The sequence below is a fragment of the Nelumbo lutea genome, chromosome 3 (assembly GCF_056320005.1).
Source record: "Nelumbo lutea isolate HS-2025 chromosome 3, American lotus-T2T, whole genome shotgun sequence".
NCBI classification, from domain to species: domain Eukaryota; kingdom Viridiplantae; phylum Streptophyta; class Magnoliopsida; order Proteales; family Nelumbonaceae; genus Nelumbo; species Nelumbo lutea.
In genome coordinates this window covers 1,404,878-1,423,704 of record NC_142686.1, presented here as the reverse complement: position 1 = coordinate 1,423,704, position 18,827 = coordinate 1,404,878, and the positions used below count along the sequence as shown (strand labels likewise).

The 18,827-nt window shown below is 37.4% G+C and overlaps 1 protein-coding gene across 1 annotated transcript; it reads right to left on the bottom strand.

Annotated features, from left to right (window-relative positions):
• Positions 1-688: 688 nt before the first annotated feature.
• On the bottom strand, positions 689-5,057 carry LOC148862311 (Sec14p-like phosphatidylinositol transfer family protein). Its single transcript, XM_088981655.1, has 6 exons — positions 4,512-5,057; positions 3,395-3,653; positions 3,130-3,166; positions 2,888-2,993; positions 2,563-2,673; positions 689-1,061 (listed from the first exon to the last, which is right to left on the bottom strand). The coding sequence occupies exons 1-6, from the start codon at positions 4,635-4,637 to the stop codon at positions 945-947; spliced, it is 756 nt and encodes a 251-aa protein (XP_088837781.1). The 5' UTR covers positions 4,638-5,057; the 3' UTR covers positions 689-944.
• Positions 5,058-18,827: the final 13,770 nt, after the last annotated feature.

The following is an 18,827-nucleotide window of genomic DNA, read 5'->3' as shown; positions in this document are numbered from 1 at the left end:
AGAACAGGCCCTTAGGGTAAGAAGGCTGATCCTCCAACCAAACCAACTTGAAAATTTTTACCCATTTTTCTGTTTGGCTGTCTGGGGGAGCTCTCATTTTATGGTTGATCATGCGCGCTGGTGTGGGGTCAACCAATGTTTGAGTTGCCATCTAACGACTGGAGCAACATGGCCGAGTTATCCACCAAACCAAATATTTTGGATTGCGATCCCAAGGATAACGAACATGGGATATGCAGCAATCTTATCGATTAAAAACTCCACTGTTTATTAAATCCATCTCTAAATGATATCTCTACGCCTCTATCTGGTTAAAGCGAATGCCATGGATCCTTCACATTGGACTAAATATATATAACTTTTGAATAACATTACAATGAAACATTGTTAGTGTATCCCAATCAGCTAGGCAGTGACAGACCTATATTGTGGCTCAGCAGGAAAAATAAATATAGTTGTACATTAGATAAAAAAATAAAAAATAAATGAATTTAAGGCTACATTTGGAAACAATACAAATGAAGTGTAAATCCCGGTTCAAAGTAAATTTGTACTTTGGTTCACTTTTACCTGTGTTTGGCAACATTACATTTATGCATTGACAAATGACAGACCAATGCATATTTACATTGATAATAAGATGTAAAAGTACATCAACGAAAAAGAAGTAAATTTGCATTCAAGTGAGTTTTCGATAAAAAAAAAAAAAAAACATATGCTTTATTAGAATTCATGTTTGCATCCATTACAGCTAAAAGTCTGTTTGGTAAGAAGGTAAATTTGTCGATGCAAAACTAACCCAATTTTGCAATTTAAATGAACCATTTTACACTCTACATATTTGCATTCTTTCCAAACGTAACGTAAGGAGGAAATAAGCGTGGAATACAGCCTCGAGGTAATGGATACAGAGAAGAAAAGTTTTCACCGGGCAATTCTGTCATTTAGCTTTCTTGTATTGGAACCAATGGCAGTTTACCTCCGTATATCTCTGGGAGCTGGTTCTCATCAATATCTTCAAGCAGAGTTGATTTTAGCTTCTTGCTTTCAATAAATACTATCTGCAACATGAAATCTTAAAAGTATAAGCAAATGTAAGAGGAATGCGATACGAGGCTATTAGTGGTGCAAGTCGAGTCCGGAAGGTTCATAGTATTGATACGATATGCTTTGCATCGTATTGGTTTTCAAGGCCACTAGTATGCCTAGTATAAAGATTTACAAAATTTCAACTTTTTAAAACAGTAATATATGGCAGATTTACAAGACTTCAACTTTTTAATGAACCAAAATTCTCGACGATCAAGGTTCAAAATATCATACACGATACACCAAAATTGTGTATGGTGCATTTTAAATGGTGGGTACTCTTTATTTTTATTTTTCAGTTTGATATTTTACAGATAGGCTTCTTAGGATGAACATTACCACTTCGAACTGTTAATATCCCCTAACTCTCAGTATTTCACATTCCTGTGACCTTCAATACCAATATGATATACACGATAGCTTGCGATACATATTGATACTTTGAACCTTGATTCCCATATTGAATAATACAATTAATTACCTAGGATCAAGCATTCATAATGAGGGAGAAATTAAAGAGGATGTTGCTTATACAATTATAGCAGGCTGGTTAAAGTTTGACAGGTGCATCTGGTTTGTTCTTTGCTTGCCATCATATCAATGAAGCAGAGGAATATTTTATATGACTGCTATAAAGTTAGCAATGTTTCATGTAACAAAGTGATGGTTGATCAAAATAAGAGAAACTAGGATGCTAAGGTGGATGAGTGGAAGAAGGCTCTAAAAGAGAAAAGGTGACTGGTGCAAGTAGAAGGCTCTAAAAGAGCAATAGGAAGGCCAAAGAACACTAAGCTCAAGTAATATGAAATGATTTTAAGGACCAACAATTAAAACTTTTGATCGAGTTGAGGTTTAGCAAGTTTGATTTGCATGACATCCATGGAAGCTGAATGTTTCAACCTGATTGAATAGGTTGTTCCACGCAGGACTGAAATATTACAAAAATAATTAAAAGTAGAATGATGTTCAGACATCACTTTTTCCCCCTTCTTCACACATGAAATATTAAAAACCTCCTTATGTTTCCTCATAAAACCCTCTTATGTATTAATTTTCTCTATTAAAAATCATTCTTAATTCTCTCCCACCCCCTCTCTCTTCAACAGTCAATGTTTATAACATCTCCCCTCACCCATTAAATCCCTTATTTCCTATTAAATATCTTTGAAACTCTGTTAACCCTGTCTAAAAAAACATGGGTATGAATTAGATGGGTTGGGTGGGGTTAAGGGACAACCCTAGACCATAAGACCAACCTTGAACAAGGACCTTGGCCTGGAAGAAAACTGATGCCAAACCTAAATTTCCCAACCCAAAGTTATCCAAATTTCTGTTCAATCCCATGCATTTATATGGGTTTGCTTACTTTAGTACAAGATGAGAACAACGTATTTTTTTAAGCTAATTGTTCAGTCACAGGTAGCTTGGTAATAAAGGCAAGTTATGATCCCAGGAATGGGGTTTGGAAATTACCTTTTTCTTCGTGTTGTTGTCAATAAATGGGTAAATCATCTTCCATGCCTTCATAAATAAGTAGGGCACATTTACTATACACAACTTGCCAAGCCTTTCTGGGTAGCAATCCTGCCATTGCAACAGAATTGAACTACATATTAGTAGATTTATATAATTGTATAGGTCTGCTGCAAACTTGAATTCTGTTGGTGTGTAGCATTGCAGCTGCAATAATTACATGCCTTCATAAAGAGCAAATGCATGTTTCTGCTAGCCAGGCATTACAAAAAAGAGTATCTACAGTCTGGAATTCAGAAGAAAAGTTGTGTGTTGGAGAGTTAACCTGCAAGATTGATAGAGCTGCTAGGTATCCACGGATATCGCAGTTTGAGTATCCCCATCCTTCAATATCTGCAATGCCGAGGAATTTTTCCTCTCCCTGTGGCATCCTGCAATAAAAAGGCAATTAGATAATACTAATAAAAAAAATACAGAGAGTAGACTACAAAACCTGGTCATTCTTTTGCTGTAGTTTATATCTAGAATGACATAGGAAGGAAGAAAATATAATGAAGAATAAATTACCTTGAACATATTTTGTCCAGAGTGTAGACTACAAAACCTGAAATAAAAAGAGGTTACTGATTTAGTTGTGGTTCAATTGTTCAAATCTTAATCTACTTTTCATGTCAACACCACTTATTTTGTGATTGGCACTTAAAAATTTAAGCTAACTGTGGGAAATGCCACTGGGACTAGGCTTTATGTTTTTTGGAAATCAAATGGGTGACTCAAAGTTGACTCATGGATCTATCTTAAAAGAACCTCAGAAATCTATGTAACAACATACGCTTCAACTCCTCTACACCCCCTTTGGTCTGGAAATGTCTGGCACCAAAGCCAACTACTATTGGGCGCCCCTTCTTGTCCAATCCTTGCATAAAAGCTTTATTCTGAGCCAGTTGTTTTGTGATTTCTGACTCAGAAATGAAACCATTAGGGACAAATGTTCGTCTCCATTTTAGGTACTTGAGGAATAGGGCAGAGGCCTTTTCAATGGCTAGATCACGAGCACGCAGAAACCTTCTAATCATCAAATCATCCACTTCCTGCATAGAATGTCAGAGTTTACGAAATAGTAATGATGCAAGTTGACAAGTAAGTACAAATAAAGCAGGAAAATCCAACACAACCACTGGAAAGATCAAAATGACATAACACAACAGACTGTTGGACATCAGCCAAACAAGGACCCCCCACCCCCACCCCCACCCCCACCCCCCCATTTTCAGAGACCAAAGATCCATCTCAGGAGTCTATACGCCATTTACTCAAGAATATGAAAAAGAAGATGAATAAAAACATAACAGACAGAAACAATTATCTATTACCATAATCAAACCAGAGCACAATATACCTTCAGAAAAGGAAAATAAATCGCAAAACTAGAGCAAAACGAACACACGAGAAAAAATGGGGGGTGAATAAGAGAAAGAAACCACAAACCAAATTAATCCATCAAATCTATAACTTGGTGCAATTAAAGTTCCCTCATTAAGATAACACACACACACACGAAGGAAACTGAAAGGCGAAAAAAGAAAAAAAAAAAGGAAAAAAAAAAGGGCAGGAATAACCAATAACATTCGTAACGACAGTTTGTAATACTAAAAGATTTAGGAGTTCTTGAATTGAAGTAAAAAGGTAATGATTAACAGAGGGCAGCTTTCCACCAAAAAAAAAAAAAAACAGAGGGCAGCGAAGAATGAATACTAATTTGAAGAAGAAAGCGGAAATATTGCACACGGGAAACAAAAAAGTGAAAAAAAAGCACTTCCAAGATTACAATGCAAATGCACACACAGAAAAAACAAGAAACCTATAAAGATGAATAATACGGAAGAAAAACTAAACAGGCAAAAATAGAAAAATTCACAACATTTTGGATGGAGTAGAAAAAAGAAGACCTTTGCACTGGGATCCTGTGTTTCAGCAAAAGCTCGCATAATACCCACTTTGTTCCGCTCTATCATCTCATTGTTTCTCTTGCCATCATCTCGATCTTTTGAATCTACTGCGTCTTTGGAATCCATTCTTGAAGAATCTAAACAAATTCCTTGTTCATCCAGAAATGTAGTACCTTCGGCAGAAACTATAAAGCAGCCCAGCTACTTCCAAGTTTCAACAATCCAATTTTTTAAGGAACAGAGAGAGAGAGAGAGGAGCCAAAAACGACTTAACGACTTTAATAAGAGAGAGCCAGCTCGAGGAATGAGGACGGACTCTAGTACAGCAGTAGCTGCAATGGAAGCTTCAGCATTCAATACTAACCCACGTGCCGTTACTTGTCGCCTGTTCATGAGAGAGAGAGAGAAATAATGGTTTCATCCACCGACTACTTCTCTTACAAGTTTGTATTGCTCCGCTGTGAACCCTCCAACCTCTTTGCCAAAGTTCACAATTCAGGGACAATCCTATGAGAAGAAGGGATTATGGTAATTCTGATAATCAACAAGGAATTATGTTTTATTCGTTAAATATAACGTTTGAAATGTCAACATTAATAAGCTTTTAAAAAACAAGAGGTATATATTAGTAATTTTCTCAAATATTAGGATATTTGAGCAATTATCTTTTTTTTTTTGGTTATTTGTGTGGTGCAAGGGTTTCAATAAAAACACCGGTCTGGTTAACGATCTTTGACTTTTTAGAGATTGACGTTGACATATTTTGTTATTTTTATTATTTATTTATTAGGTGATGGGTGTAGTCGTCTCGTCGTGAGTCGTGACCAGTGGAGTGGGACCAACAAGTATTAATGCTCACACCTATTCTGTACGACAATCTCCGACCTGAGCTGCATATCTGCTACACGCAAGACGCTACAGCCGCACATCCGGAATCAATCCTTTACAACATGTAGGAAACGTATTCTGGATGAGCGGTAGATCCGGTGACCCGATGAGAAGTGACAAATGAGGAATAATAAATATTAAAATATAACCCTAAATCCTTACATGGGCAGCACACGTAAAAGAATTGCTGAGAGTATATATCATTTTGTAATCCTTGTTGTTGTTGCGCCATTCAGCTATGACCTTATTATTATAATCTTTTGTGGATTTTTTTTTTTTTTTTTTTTTTATAAAAAGGAGAACAATTAAAAAGAGGAACGGTGCTTGGTGTAAGTAAGCATCACTAAAAAAATGTTCATCTATGCCAATCTCGTTCCTTAAGCCATTCTTTCTTTGTGGATTTGATTTGATAGCTGACACACATATCTTTATCAAATATGATGCATCTGCGTTAAAAACTGGTTCAAAAATAAAACCACATTTACCACTGGTTCTCAACTTAAACGGTTTGATTAAATGGTTTTGGAGTTTAAAACAGAATCTAAAGCCATGATCGATTCTCGAGTCAACTGGCTCAACCATCCAGTCCAATCCAATTTTCAAAATCCTCAATTACATCATCTGAAGCAAAGCAAAGACTTGGATCCTAAGACCCACAAAATATAAAACAGAGAAATACGAACAGGCTCGATACAAATTTTTTATTTTCATTATAAAATGATAAATATTTAAATAATCCACATTCTATACATCAATGCGTGTCCATAAAATAGCATCAGTTTGTAACTGACACCTATCCCAATAATGGATAGGTCCTACAATAGAGTTTGGTCATGGGTAGGCCTAAAATCAGATTGGGGAGCCAAGGCCCAAAACCCCTGAATCAATTTGGATTTGCTTGCGAACAACAGTCAAATGCAACGTTTACGCCCTTCTGATTGTGGATCTTCCGTCACTTGGCCGCCCTCAGTTGACGAAGCACACAGAAGCGTTGATTCTTGATATTTTAGGCTGTTCCTGGATAACATGTCTGTGCTGCGACCCCCTCTTTTTTCTTTTATTATTATTTTTTTTAAACTGGGGGAAGGCATGAGTTCAGAGTGTTTGTAATTTATCCAAAAGAAAATGTGGACAAAGTTGACTTTGGTGGTTCGTGATTCCTGAATCCTGAGTATAGGTGTTTATAGTCTGGTTTTTTGGTTTTGAGAAGATCTCACACCAAAACAGTAAATCTTCGTTTGAGAGACTCTTATATCAAATCAAATTGTTTTATTACAAATTAATCTAATTTATATTTATGATTTAATTTCTAAAATTCAAAAATCGAATCAAATTTGAAATAATCCCAACTCAAACAGAATTGTCAATTTCACTTTTGATTCGATTAAATAGTCTTAGACCGTATAATGAATACCTCTAATCATGATTAAAATTATAAATGTAGGATGTTAAAACAAAGTGAGGGAGAGAGAGAGAGGGCAGTGTTCAGTAGATAATGGAAATATGGGCCAGATGGTGAATGATGGGCCTGCCGATACTAAACAAGATGCCACACAGTACGGATTCATAAATGAGCCTAGCTAGCGCTATGCAAGCATGCATTATGATGTGATTAAGACATTTGAAAGAAAAAGTAGAAAAAAGAAGGGAAAGGGTAGAGGTTTCTTTACTTTTTTTACCACCGTAGGGTGATTACTGGTTAGGCATACATAACAAATACAACTCCTTCCTGCAATTACTCTCTCTTAAGTATGTAACCATAACCATCCATGGAGGTGTCTGCTACTCTCGGTCCCGGCACTGTGGGCTGAACCATAGATTCATCACCATTGTCCATTGTCATGGATGCTCTGGTAACTCTACTCTCATCACCGTTGTTCGTTATCACACAACTTTACAACATACAAATAAGAAACATCCTTGATATGTACTAACCTAGGGGTGAGCAAAAAAAAATAAAAAACTCGAACCGATTAAAAGAATCGATCTAAACCAAATCGAAAAATCGATCGATTTGATATTTTTAAAAGCTGAAAGTATCGATTTGGTTTTGATTAACCAATCCAATATAGAAAATCAGCGATTAATCGACTCGATCGGTATAAATATATTTTTATATATTTATGTATATTATATATTATATATTATATTTTAATATATTGTAAATTAATAAATATGCATTGTATATAAATGTATATTTATAATATATTATTTATTATTTAGAATATAATATTATATATATTTATAATTTTTTATTATATATTTTTATAATATATATTGTAAAAACTAAAAAACCAAAAAACCAATGAACCAAAAACCAGTCAACTGATTAACCGACTAGCTTCGGTTAGGTTTCAATTACCAATTTTCCAAAAACTGGTACTACCGGTTCGATTCCAAAATGCCCCACGGTTCGATTAATCAAACCATGGGCACCCCTATGTACCATTGTGTATCAAGTTAGAAGTAGAGGTGTAAATCGGGTTGCATCGCGTTTGACACAATTTTGAGCTAGCCCGGTATGATGGTTGATGGGTTGTGCCAGATTTGGGGTTTTAGGTTTGTGAGCCAGGCCAATACAGTACAATTGAGCGGGTCGTGCCAAACTGGGGGTTTTGAGCCTGCGGTCCACACTCGGGGCATACCGTTCTAGCCCATCATAACCTGTTTTACAGTTATAATTTGGAAGGTGTGTGGGTAGTGTTTTGTGAGTAATGGATCTAATTTCTATCTTCGCCGGACTTGGGAAACAATCGCAAGGATTTATTGTTTCCCTACGCCTAAAGGCAAGAGGTAATATGTCTACAGATTTGGTTGTAACAACTTTCTGGACCGTGGGACGTCCCTGCACAAGCGCATTAGGTTAGACCTTTAAATTGTCTATTCGGGAAAGCCCTTTGGCTCGTATATTAGCCCTTAAAGTCACTGTAAAATGTGTTTGGTATCGTTGCCGTTACTATTTGAAGTGTTTTGGATTGATGAATATATATTGGTATATATAATTGTTATTTAAGGTTATTTATGATTGAAATAAACATATCTTCTACTATACACATGTGAGAGGTTGTTTCTAGAAACATGATCAAATTGGTAATTTTTAATTTAGAGGAATAAAGCCTGATCATTCTAATTAAACTATATTAATTAACTCTAAATGCAAAAAAATAGAAGCAATTAGACCTGTTCATAGGTCGGGTAGCCCGATGGCCTGGCTCGGCTCAATCTGCACTTAGTTGGGCTTGGTCATGTAATTAGGCCGCGGGCCTAACCTCGGGCCCAACACAGTAAGCTCGATTGTGTTTTGGGTTGAGTTTGGGATTTGTCAAAAAAACCTGGCCCGGCCTGACTCAGCATTATATATTTTATAAAATATATAATTTGTATTTTATATATTATATAAAATATATAAATAATATAACATTTATTAAAATATATATTTTATATTTATAATTTAATATATATTTTTTATTCTTTTTTTATAAATTTTTCTCTCTCTATTCAGCCGCTTCAGTAATAGTAATAGTATGGACTAAATTTTGGGTTCGGGCCCAGGCCCAGGATTCAGGCTTTCTATGAGGGCCGGGCTCAGGCCCAAGTTATAAGCCCGATGGTCGGGCCGGGCCGGGCTCGGGCTCAGGCCTTAGAAAAATCTGTTAATACAGAGTAAAAGCTCAACCCGACCCGGCCCGGCCCATAAACAGGTCTAAATAGTATCAAATACAATCTAAATTAGAACTGAAACTCCTTCACCACCCTGGGCTCGGTTCAACTTGATAGTGAGATCTGCGAATCCTGTGGCCCATCATAATATACGATCTTACCCTCAACCCAACCCACCCTTACCTTTTTCTCCCAACACCCTTGTATGTGGATCTTGTGTTCTATTCTTCGATTCACGACAGAACCAGCACAATTATGAATTAATGGAGGGTCTTCATGCTGTAGAGCAAAGAGTTTAGTAAATTGAACAAACAACCAACACCTGTGTCGCATCTAACAACCTCTCTCAGAGGACTATTTGAATAGCTTTTGATCGTCATCTCAAACTGACCGTTCTACTTGTTATCACTGCTTGATTTGATCAAGATGAAGCCATCATCAAATACCTCTTTCTTGTCCTATTTCTTAAACTAGAGAATGACCACCCACCACCCTGTGCTAAGTATTAGTACGTGGTGGATAGTAATATCAATTTTGTTGGATGCTCATTGTAAATTTAGGTTTGTTTTTTATTTGATATTCTTTTCTGAATATGAAGGAATCAAATTGGCCTATCATTCATTTGTTTTCATCAATATCCGGGATGCAAAATATGGCGTGTCAATATATCAAATTAAATCATCCATGATATGCCCATATCAATTTAAATTGCCCAGATGTAGAGTCATGTGGTGTGCCCAAATCATTCAAAATTCAAATCATTTTTATGACACTTCACATGGAGTAGTCATAACATCTTAATGGGAAGCAAATCGGTGGGCAAAATAAGATAAAAATTATTGATTTTAATGATTACTATTTATTTATCATAATTAATATGGCGGGTATGGGTATTATAGGTGGGCAAAATAAGATAGAAATTATTGATTTTAATAATTACTATTTATTTATCATAGAAATTATAGGTCTGTAGTTGAATTATTATAAGTCTGTAGTTGAATTCAGAAAGTGATGCTAATTTACGGGTGGGTGGGTATGGGTATTATAGGTGGAGGTATTTATAATTTTGAATTATTATAGGTCTGTAGTTGAACTCAGAATTTCGAGATGGAGTGTAGTCAATTTATCCCTAATTGTCATAAGAAAGAATTATCATTTCATCTTGTGTACTGTACAGTAAATAAATCATTCAATTTATGATGGACCACCTGCTTTATTTACCTTATTAAACATTAAAAGCCTTTTCTACTAAAATTTATGCAGAGAGCATGCTAGAGTGAAGGGTAGGACAGTAAATATCTTGCTTATTATGGTTAGTATGCAAGATTGTCTATGTTCTCTAACTCTAAGGCCAGAAAACTTATAAAATTGGTTTTCATTTCAATCTCAACCAACCTCTCACATTTTCTTAGCTCGTATTTGCTAGAACTACTACCACAATACTTTCTAGGAGAAAATTAGAAATTACAAATAAAGTAATAACTTAGGTAAAGTTACCGGTTAGAAAGCACGAAGGATAACAAAGCTTCTCTTCAATTTGTGAATGCCCAATATTTTTACATATTAGTAAATTTTGTTTCACGAGTATTTGAATCCACTGTTGTCATTGTAAAGTTAGAGTTTATAGCATTTAAAAAAAGAAACAAAAAAAAAATTGAAAAATGAAAAGAAAAAAAGAAAAAAGAGCTATGCTTGGAAAGCCTTGCTTTAATATATAAATAATAAGGTTTGGGATTTAATGGGAAGAGAAATATTAAAAAGAGTTATGCTTGGAGAGCCTTGCTTTAATATATAGATAATAAGGTTTGAGATTTAATGGGAATAGAAACAATTAACACCTAATAGGATTTTTATTTGAATAGTGGATACTGGATAGGTTTTATTAGAGACTATTAAGACAATAGAGGGTTATCTATTTTGACTTTTTATATATTTTAAGATTTAATTTAAAAATTAACTAACTACATGTATGAAAAATGAGAGGAGGAGCTTTGTGTGAACTTTGTGGCGAGAGAACCCCTCACCTTCTCCTTTCCTCTTTCTATAGCATTTGGGTATCTCCATGGTGATATTTGCACCATCATAGTTTGATGGTTTCATCACACTAACCATAAACTTTTCATTCACCCCTTTTGTGATTTGTCATGAGTTGGGCTAAACGGTAATTGTATATCGAGCTCGGGTTGAGGCAAATCTGCTCCAAACCTGCCCCATTAGAATGATTTTTTTTTTCTTGTAAGTGTTGTGATGTGGGCGTTGGCATAATGTAATGTATTTGCTCCATTCTGTGTCTCTGACTATAAATGTTCAAATCTTGGAAACAGTATCTCGTTGTATTTGTACGGATAAGATTGCATACATCTGTCCTTTCTTAGACCCTATATTAGTGGAAACTTTGTATTGGGCTGCCCTTGTTATATATATATATATATTGTGATGTTGGTTTTTGTGTCATGAATCTCTTTATCAACGTACAATAACGCTTCAAATTATGTTTCCATTGTCAAATGTAAAATTATATTCATTGTAAACCTTCTTGAATATATAATAAATGACAAGAAATCCAAGAAATTTTGGTGCTTCTTGGGAAGCGCCAAAGTCCGCTGTAGACTTATTTGGGAGGGGGGGAGTCACCCCCCGCTTTGTATCTCTTTGTTCCCAGGGAGGTTTTCTCTCTTGCTTGTTTGTCTCTCTCTATTTGTAGGGAGGTTTTCTCTCATGCTCTCTTGAGATTTGTCTCTCTTTGTTCTTGAGAGGTTTTCCTTTGTTTTGTATTTTTTCCATTTCTTTGTTTCTCCTTTTTTTTTTGTGCTTTTTCCCCCTTCTCTCTTGAGCTCTCTGTTTTCCCACTCCTATATTTCCTCTCTTTTTCTTGAGATCTCTCAAGGAGCACCCCTTTCTTTCTTTGTTCATCTAATCTTCTATGATTTTCTTTGTGTGCTTTCTTTTTGTGGGCATTCTGACGTCCTAGTTGACCAAGATAATGCTAGATGGCTGAGATAGTGCTCCAACAATTGTTCTCTTTCTGTTTCTATGTTTCTCTGGTGTCCTAGATGGTTGTGATAGTGCTCCAACGTCATGAGTGGTAGATTCAGTTGTTTGGCTTTCCAGATGACAATTAAAGTTTTTGGCATTTTTCGACGTTGTGAATGGACGTTCCGTTCTTTGACATTGTAGATGGACGTTATAGTTCTTCGGCTTTCTTTGGAAAACAGCTTGCAGTTAGCAGTTTTTCATTGTACTGGATGGTAGATACAGATGATGCGTCTTATAGTTAGCAGTTCTTCAGTGTGCTTACAGTTTTTTGGCGTGGTTGGAAGTTACTAGGACTATGTAACCTCCTCTATCAGTTTTCGGTTTGGTTAATAATTTGCTCGTCAGTTACAGTGGTTTGGAGATGTTCTCATTCACTTCTATTGGTTATGTTAATTCACCTTACTTTGGTTGTATAAGTTTTTTTTTTATTCTCCTATTTCCATCTAGTTGTTTTGTTCTTTTGAGAATGTATCTCTATTCTTTATTTGGCCTGGTTGGCATCTATTTGTACCAATCTCTTGAATGAATGAAACATGATTAAAACCTTCAAAAAAAATAATAATAAATGACAGGTGTTTATAACAAATATTCACAAAACTTCCATAACAATATACATATTGACATTGAAAAAAATTGACTATATAGCCTTTACTAAGAAATAAGAATAGAGCAAGGAGCACATGTCCGATGGAATATTCATAAAACTTCTATAGTAAAACCCCGAGTTATGTGAGACTTCTCTCTTCCTCTTTTGAATCTATCTTAGTCATCCACGCCAAGAGGTCCTTCAATCAGATTAGGTGGTCCATTTACACGTTTGTTTGTTTTTTTCCCTCCTGCAATGGTCACTCTCTCTTGTGTTTCTAACAAGTTGGGATTTTCTCCTCACAAAATCAAAATCAGTCTTCAAACTAACATCACAGCTCTTGCAGCCATACATTGGAAACATCTCTATATTTTTATTCATGTGAAGATGTTCCCAATACATGGATGCAAGGGGAGCATTGACGCAGCATGGAAGCAATGAGAACCAGAGCTGGCTATGCAAGCACCAGGCGTCTGCTAGCACCTAGCGAAAAACACCGATTTCTCTAGGAGAGAGAAAAATGTAGCGAAAATAGGAAGAAGAGAACTTGGATAAATTCTGAAAATTTGAAGTATGAATTGGTGATTAACTTTGGGAAAATAGCAGTATTTATAATACATTTGGAAATTGTAAAAGAATTAGGAAAAGAAATTAGATTTGATCTAAACATCTCAAACTTGTAGATAGGATCGAACTCTTCTTGACTTGATCTCCCCTGTCCGATCTCCCTTGATCTTATCCATGCATGAATCTTGGATTATCTAGAATTCTTGAATTCTTGATGAGTCTTGGATTCTTTGAATTCTTGATGAGTCTTGAATTCTTGAATTCTTGACTTATCTTGAATTCTTGACCTTATCCTAGGAGTTGCCGCCCCTAGGGTGAGATGGGCCTTGGGATGGAGCCTCCATCATTCTCCCTCACTTGGAGAGAACTCGACCCCGAGTTGTGACGAGGATAGGCAAGTGTTATCTCTGACAGGTACCGGTGAAGGTCAGCAACATTGAAGGTCTTGGATATACCCATATGATCTGGTAGGTCCACTATATAGGCATTGTCATTAATCTTCTTCACGATCTTGTATGGACCATACTTCCGAGGCTTCAACTTGTTGTAGGTACCTACGGGGATTTTTTCCTTCCTTAAGAAGACCATAACCTCATCACCTACATCAAACACTTGAGGTCGGCAGTGTTTATCTGCGGCCATCTTGTACTTGGCGTTGGATTGCTCTAGCTTTTGCTTCACGGCATTTTGGACGGACTGGATTTGTTCTGCCATCTGCTCTGCTGAGACACTGGCGCTGGGTACCTTCGGTAGTTTTACTAGATCCAGCGCATGGTTAGGGACCTTCATGTACACGATGGAGAATGGGGATCTGCCTATAGAACTATGCACTGCATTGTTATAGGCGAACTCAGCTTGGGCTATGGCGAAGTCCCACTGTTTTGGCCGTTCCCATGTAAGCGAACAATCTCCCTGAAAAATAATTTAGTTGTTGCGTATGCATCTGTTGTTTTCTTGCATGGGAGGAAATGGGCCATTTTTGAGAACCTATCAACTACCACGAAGACGGAGTCCATGTTCCTTTGGGTCTTTGGTAAGCCTAACACAAAATCCATGGACAAGTCTTCCCATATAGCAGTAAGAACGGGTAGGGGCATGTAGAGACCTGTGTTCTGGGTTTGTCCTTAGTTGTCTGACAAACATAGCATCTGCTTACGATGGTAGACACGTCCCTTCTCAATTTCGGCCAGTAATATCGCCCCTTAACAGCTTCTATTGTTTTGTCCCTTTCTAAGTGTCCTGCTAGTCCACCCCCATGCAAATCCCTGATGATCTTTTCGTGGAGGGAAGTGCAAGGGATACACAGCTGTTCCCCTTTCATAAGGAACCCGTCATAAATAAAGAAGTCTTCTGCTGGCTGCTTATTCACACATTTCTCCCATACCTATTGGAAGTCTTCATCTCGGGCATATAAGTCTTTTAGGCACTCAAAACCCACGATCTCAACGCTGAGGGTCTTGATGAGAGCTACACGCCTACTAAGTGCATCAGCCACTTTATTTTGTTGTCCTGTCTTATACACAATTTTATATGGGAACTTGTCTAGGAAAGCATACCATCTGGCATGTAAATCACTTCTTAATTGCTTTTGCCCACTAAGATATTTTAGAGCCTGGTGGTCAGTATAGAGAACAAATTCTTTTGCAATTAGATAGTGTTCCCATGTTTTCAAGGCTCTTATCACAGCATAAAACTCCTTGTCATAAGTAGACCACTTTCTCCTGGCTTCACATAATTTTTCACTAAAGAAGGCAATGGGTCTTTTCTCTTGGGACAATACAGCCTCTATGCCAACTTCACTGGCGTCACATTCAACTTCAAATAATTTATTGGAATCAGGTAAGGCAAGAACAGGAGGAGTACATAACTTTTCTTTTATGAGAGCAAAACTTTGCTCTTGTTCTTCTCCCCATTGAAATTTCCCCTTTTCAAGCATTCAGTAATGGGAGCCATGATACTACTAAAATTCTTAATAAAACGCCTATAGAAGGTTGCCAACCCATGAAATCACCTGACATCTGTGACAGTGGATGGGGTCGGCCACTCCCTAATGGCTTTCACATTTTCCTCATCTACTTTCACACCATCCTTGCTTATAATAAATCTCAGGAATAATAAATTATCATTCATAAAGATGCATTTCTTCAAATTAGCATATAATTTATTTTCCCTCAATGTTTTCAAGACCTCCCTAATATGTCCCACATGTTCAGTGATAGATTTGTCGTATATCAAAATATCATCAAAATAGACTACCACAAATTTACCAATGAAGGGGCGCAATACTTGGTTCATCAGTCTCATGAAAGTGCTGGGTGCGTTGGTTAGTCCAAAGGGCATGACCAACCACTCGAACAAGCCATCTCTAGTCTTGAAGGCTGTCTTCCATTCATCTCCGGGACGGATCCTGATTTGATGATATCCACTCCTGAGATCTATTTTTGAGAAAACTACAGCTCCGCTTAATTGGTCCAGCATGTCGTCCAACCTAGGAATGAGAAATTTGTACCCAATTGTGATCTTGTTAATAGCCCTGCTGTCGACACACATTCTCCAACTACCATCATTTTTAGGTGTTAATAAGGCAGGTACTACACAAGGACTCATGCTGATTTGAATGTGTCTATTTTTCAATAATTCTTCTACCTTTTCTCGTAAAATTTCATTCTCCTTAGGACTCATCCTGTAATGTGGGAGGTTAGGTAGACTAGCACCTGGAACAAAATCAATATGGTATCTCTCATGGGAAGGAGTTCATTTGGTAACTCCTCTAGAACTACATCATTAAATTCATCCAGTAGTCCCTGTATTTCAGCTGGAATTGTATTTTCATCATTAACATTTTCTCCTTTTACTACTAACAAATGTATCTCATGAGTATCCTTACATTCTTTAACAAATTCCGCATGATGATGGATGATGGTAAGGAAATTTTTTTCATGTACCTTTGGAGTATTTGTAATATTTTTTTCTTCTATGGGTAACAAAGTATAACGTGTACCTTCTTTTTCAAGTTGGTAGGTATTCTTCCTACCCATGTGCCTTGCATCTGTATCAAATTGCCAAGGCCTCCCTAACAAAATATGGCAAACATCCATATCTACAATATCACAATATGCTTCATCATGGTACTTACCAATTGAAAAAGGTACCTTGCAGTGTTCTTCCACTCGTACGTCGCCTCCTTCCTTGATCCACCCAATTGTGTATGGGTTGGGATGTTTTACAGGAATCAGTTGTAATTGTTGGATGGCATCCCTGCAAATAATATTTTCTTGACTACCACTGTCAATAATTAAATTAAATAATTTTTCCTTAATAGTACATCTGGTACGAAATAATTTGTGCCATAGAGAAATATCCTTATTTTTCTAGGACAACATTAATTTTCTTACCACACAAGTATACTCCTCATGTTCATATGGACTATCTTCATCCTCCCCATCAGGTCCACAATATACATCTTCCTCAATATTTTCTTCCTCTTCCCTTTCTACCATATTAACTACCTTCCTCCTGGGACAGTCACTGGATCTATGTCCAACCTCATTACATTTAAAACATTTAATAGGAGCAGGCCTTGCATAAGGGTTACTGGGTTTAGGAGGGTTGGAAGGATTACCTTGAGTATGTCCTCCTGTAGTAGCCTTACCGGCGTTACTTGTACTTGCCGGGTGAGAAGGTTGTACTGCCGGAACTGACTTGTTCCTGTCGACAGTTGCCGGTCTGTTGTCGCTCCCGTTGTACCGGCGATAATTATCACTGCGTGCCTTGTCCTAGAACATTAATTCTGCTTTCAAGGCTAGGTTCCTTGCTTCCTGCACACTAAGAACCATCTGTACACCAATTTTATCTCTGATAGACGATCTTAAACCGCTTAGATAACGGGCTGTCTGCTGGTTATCACTTTCAGATAATTGATTTCTTTCAGCTAATCTCAAAAATCCAGATGTATATTCATTAACACTACGAGAACCCTGCGCACACCTCTGATAAGATTCAAACATATATTGTTCATAGTCAGGAGGTAAAAATCTACATCTGATTAATTGTTTCATGCGCCTCCAGGTTCGAATAGGACCCCTTCCTTCTCTCATCCGGGTCTCTCTCATCAGTTCCCACCAAACAGATGCGCCTCCCTTTAATCGAAAAGCTACTAATTTTACCATTCGTTCCTCTGGTATTTCCATGTAATCAAAAAACCTATCGACTTCTGTGATCCAATCCAGAAATCCCTCTATACCAAGATCTCCACTAAAAGTAGGAATATCTACTTTGAGTTTAAATTCATCATTATTCCTACCGGGGTTGAAATTACCTTGATTGTGCCAATTTCTACCGTTTCTGTCATTGCCGGGAAGAATTGGAACACCACCAAATTCAAAATCATCATCACTGTCGTCGTCAAGAACTGGACGTCGGGACACAGTAGCGACGAATGGTCTGTCGTGATCGTCTCCTGCGATCTGCTGTGGATTTTCCCGAACTCGTGGGACAACCTCCCATAACAAGGTTTACAATTGTTCAGTCACCTCTGCCAACTGATGTTCGATGTTACGTGTGATTGTACGCTGCTCTTCGATTGCTCTCCAAACAGCTGGGAACCCCTGATCTCCATCACGGGGTGGGTTGCGACTGCTACCTTCTGGGTTGGACATGACTGGGCGAATTCCCTGCTCTGATACCACCTGACGCAGCATGAAAGCAATGAGAACCGGAGTTGACTATGCAAGCACCGGGCATCCACTAGCACCTAGCGAAAAACACCGATTTCTCTAGGAGAGAAAAATGTAGCGAAAATAGGAAAAAGAGAACTTGGATAAATTCTGAAAATCTGAAGTATGAATTGATGATTAGCTTTGGGAAAATAGCAGTATTTATAATACATTTGGAAATTGTAAAAGAATTAGGAAAAGAAATTAGATTTGATCTAAACATCTCAAACTTGTAGATAGGATCGAACTCTTCTTGACTTGATCTCCCCCGTCCGATCTCCCTTGATCTTATCCATGCATGAATCTTGGATTATCTAGAATTCTTGAATTCTTGATGAGTCTTGGATTCTTTGAATTCTTGATGAGTCTTGAATTCTTGAATTCTTGATGGATCTTGAATTCTTGACCTTATCCTAGGAGCTGCCGCCCCTAGGGTGAGATGGGCCTTGGGATGGAGCCTCCATCAAGCATGGTGGGTGTGAATACATTTTTGTGAAATGGAAATCTGTTTTTCATTTTGTTTTATTTAATTGCTGCTAATTTGACCTCTTTTGAGTGGTCTTTAGGCTCAGTTTGGAAAAAGTCACTACAAGAAAAATGATCAAAGGCAGTGGTCCAAGAACTGTCGACTTAGGCCTTCAAACTGCCGCCTTAGGTCTAAGGCAGCGGTCAAGCGTCCGCCCCTTATCAACTGCTGCCCTAGATTAGGACCACTGCCTTAGAGGGCCGCTCGAAGGCGGTTTAAATTGCTCTAAAGCAGCGGTAAAATCGAGCTGCCGACTTAGCATTAATCAAGCAGTGGTTTTGACCGCCGGCTTAGATACCAAAAAACCACCAGCTTAGAGTTAAATGACTGCCGCCTTA

What these genes read in the sequence shown, in the direction of transcription:
- LOC148862311 (XM_088981655.1), bottom strand. Translation starts at nt 4,637, where the DNA reads ATGGATTCCAAAGACGCAGTAGATTCAAAAGATCGAGATGATGGCAAG. An exon ending in GGGTGTAGAGGAGTTGAAGC is followed by an intron (nt 3,167 to 3,394) that starts GTATGTTGTTAC and finishes TTTTTATTTCAG; the next exon opens with GTTTTGTAGTCTACACTCTG. An exon ending in CTGGACAAAATATGTTCAAG is followed by an intron (nt 2,994 to 3,129) that starts GTAATTTATTCT and finishes TTTTTATTGCAG; the next exon opens with GATGCCACAGGGAGAGGAAA.